Source organism: Limulus polyphemus, unplaced genomic scaffold, assembly GCF_000517525.1.
Source record: "Limulus polyphemus unplaced genomic scaffold, Limulus_polyphemus-2.1.2 Scaffold577, whole genome shotgun sequence".
NCBI lineage: Eukaryota > Metazoa > Arthropoda > Merostomata > Xiphosura > Limulidae > Limulus > Limulus polyphemus.
In genome coordinates, this window is record NW_013666187.1 from 479,834 (window position 1) to 482,233 (window position 2,400).

At 33.0% G+C, this 2,400-nt stretch overlaps 1 protein-coding gene across 4 annotated transcripts in view; it reads left to right on the top strand.

Moving 5' to 3' along the window:
• The window catches only part of LOC106459220 (lysine-specific demethylase 8-like), a 33,016-nt gene that overhangs the window by 25,619 nt on the left and 4,997 nt on the right, over nucleotides 1-2,400 (top strand). For all 4 annotated transcript variants that reach the window (XM_022385663.1, XM_013918825.2, XM_022385664.1 and 1 more), the window contains one exon: nucleotides 817-989. In XM_022385663.1, coding sequence (XP_022241371.1) covers nucleotides 817-989 — 173 coding nt within the window. The remainder of the gene's footprint in view (nucleotides 1-816; nucleotides 990-2,400) is intronic.

Genomic DNA, 2,400 nt, shown 5'->3' on the forward strand with positions numbered 1-2,400 from the left:
ACCCAACATGTGGCATTAATCAGGTTCCCTTGACTCCCTTCAAAAAAAACCCCTGCTTTCTTCCATCCAGCCACTCTTCTATCCAATTAGCTAACTTATCTCTCCACCTATAGAGATAATTTTTTTTATGCAAGTCTTTTATGTGGCACCTTGTCAAAAGATTTCTGAAAATCCAGATATACTGAATATATACCCTTACCCTCATTTACATAAACAGTAACTTTTTCAAAGAATCTCAAAAGATTTGTTAGGCAAGATTTTCCTTTAGTGAAGCCATGTTGACTATCCAATAAAATTCTGAACTTTGTTAAACGACTTTGCAAAGCATCTTTTATCAGATTTTCCAAAGCTTTTCCCACAACTGATGTAAGAGTAGTAGGCCTATAATTACTGGGACAACTTTTGTCACTCCCTTGAAAAGAGGAGTAACATTAGCCAATTTCCAATCATCAGCCCACTATTCAAGGACTTACAAAAAATAGTAGCAAGTGGCTCACATATCCAACCCCTAACCTCCTTCAAAACCCTACTGGAAATATTATCTGGCCCAGGAGCCTTATTGTTCTTTATAATTTTTTTTTGTAACAAGCTCAGAATAATGTGATCATCTTGTTCCACCTGTCAACTGATCAAGATGAGGAATATTGCTTAAATCATCTTTAGTAAAAACTGAAGATCCAAGTAAAAAAAACACCTTTTTGCTTTTTCATATCTTATGTTATTTTCAAAATTTTATAGTAAGTATAATCTTTAGTTGTCTGTTAATTTTTTTTATCCTTCATTCATTAGATATTTTACATTTTTTCAATATTCCAGTCAAAATACATAAAACAAAGCCAATTTCCACTTATCAACAAGTCTGCTGAAGTACTCCAGGTGGCATCTCCTTCTCTAGAAACATTTGAAGCTACTTACATGAAGCAGCTGCAACCAGTTATTATCACACAAGCAATTGATTATTGGCCTGCATTGTCAACTCATCGTTGGAGGTTGGTACTTTACTTTGCCAAAAATATTTTTTCTTGCATTCTTTTTCCCTAACTTGCAGGCATTGTTATTGAAACATTGTTGCCAATCTATTAGTGTTGCTTTCCTCGTTTTAAGCCATAGAAAGAATCATCTCTTCGTTACCTGCCAGAAAATGGCACAGCAGCGTAAAATTTTTTATGTCAGTTACAGTCACTGAACTAATTATTAATCCATTATCTACATAAAGAAATTTAAAGTAATTTTAAATTTTATGTAATTTATACTCACTAAATAATCAATTACCCATAGCTTTCACAAACTGGAATGTCATTTGCACTTTATGCCATTTACATTCTGGATCACAGAGCAGTTTTTAGGTGTCATCTGCATATTAAATTTTTAAATATAAGTAATAGATAATAATCCTAGTTCTCTTTCAGCAATATTTAACTTTAAAAATATTTTGGAAGTGATATTTTGTCATTTTCAAACATTGTTTTTTTGTGTAATCACAAAGAAAAATGGAAAAGTATTCCAATTTTCATTTTTGCTCTGTTCCAAGAAGTCATGCCTGTGAACAACACACTTATTGATTTGTTTTCTATCCATCCCAAAGTAAATGCTTTAATTTGCTACAAGCTAGGTTATGAATTTTTAAAAATGTGAGGGTGGATACTATCATAAATAACACAAAAATCCTAACTTTCACACAACTTATTTATAACATCACATATTATTACAGTATTTACAATTATCCACTATTACCTCACCAAAAGTTTTTGTATAAGCTTTAAGAACTCATTATGTATATACTTAAAACATGGTATACACTGTGCGATGGTCAGGTTGACTTTGTAGGAAGAGGTAGTGGTGGTAGGTGTGCTTTCTGTTACCTGCTTTCAACACCCAGCTCTTAATGTCCTTCCACAGTGTTTCACATGATTAATTAATTGATGTTCGTTGGCTGCATAAGCGTCTTACAGGTCAAAGTTGAAAGGTCACAAGACAAAGTAGAAAGTGGGTAGAACTCAAGAAATGGCTCTTTATATTAGCCTTATTTTTTCATGGCATTCCTACATAGAGAGTGCTAGTGCATTCTGTGAGATATGTAAACCGTTTGTGTTCCTTCCCCAAACCCTGCCTCTATGTAATGTTATAGAAAATTTAATAATTTTTTTTTGTTGTAAAGATGTGGCGCCATCTATGAATGCAGTTAACGTTAACTTACATCAAAGATAATAAACGCTCAATAACAGCAATAATGGGGGTGGAAGGGGCTGTTAAGTCTGTCATTAATGTGCCCAGTGTTCCAAACTGTCATCCCACAAAGTTTGGTTGAGAGTGGCCCAGTGACCTAGGAGTAGTTAGATAATGGACAGAAAAACTTTTTTGTGCTTTATATATATATATATATATATATATATATATAAA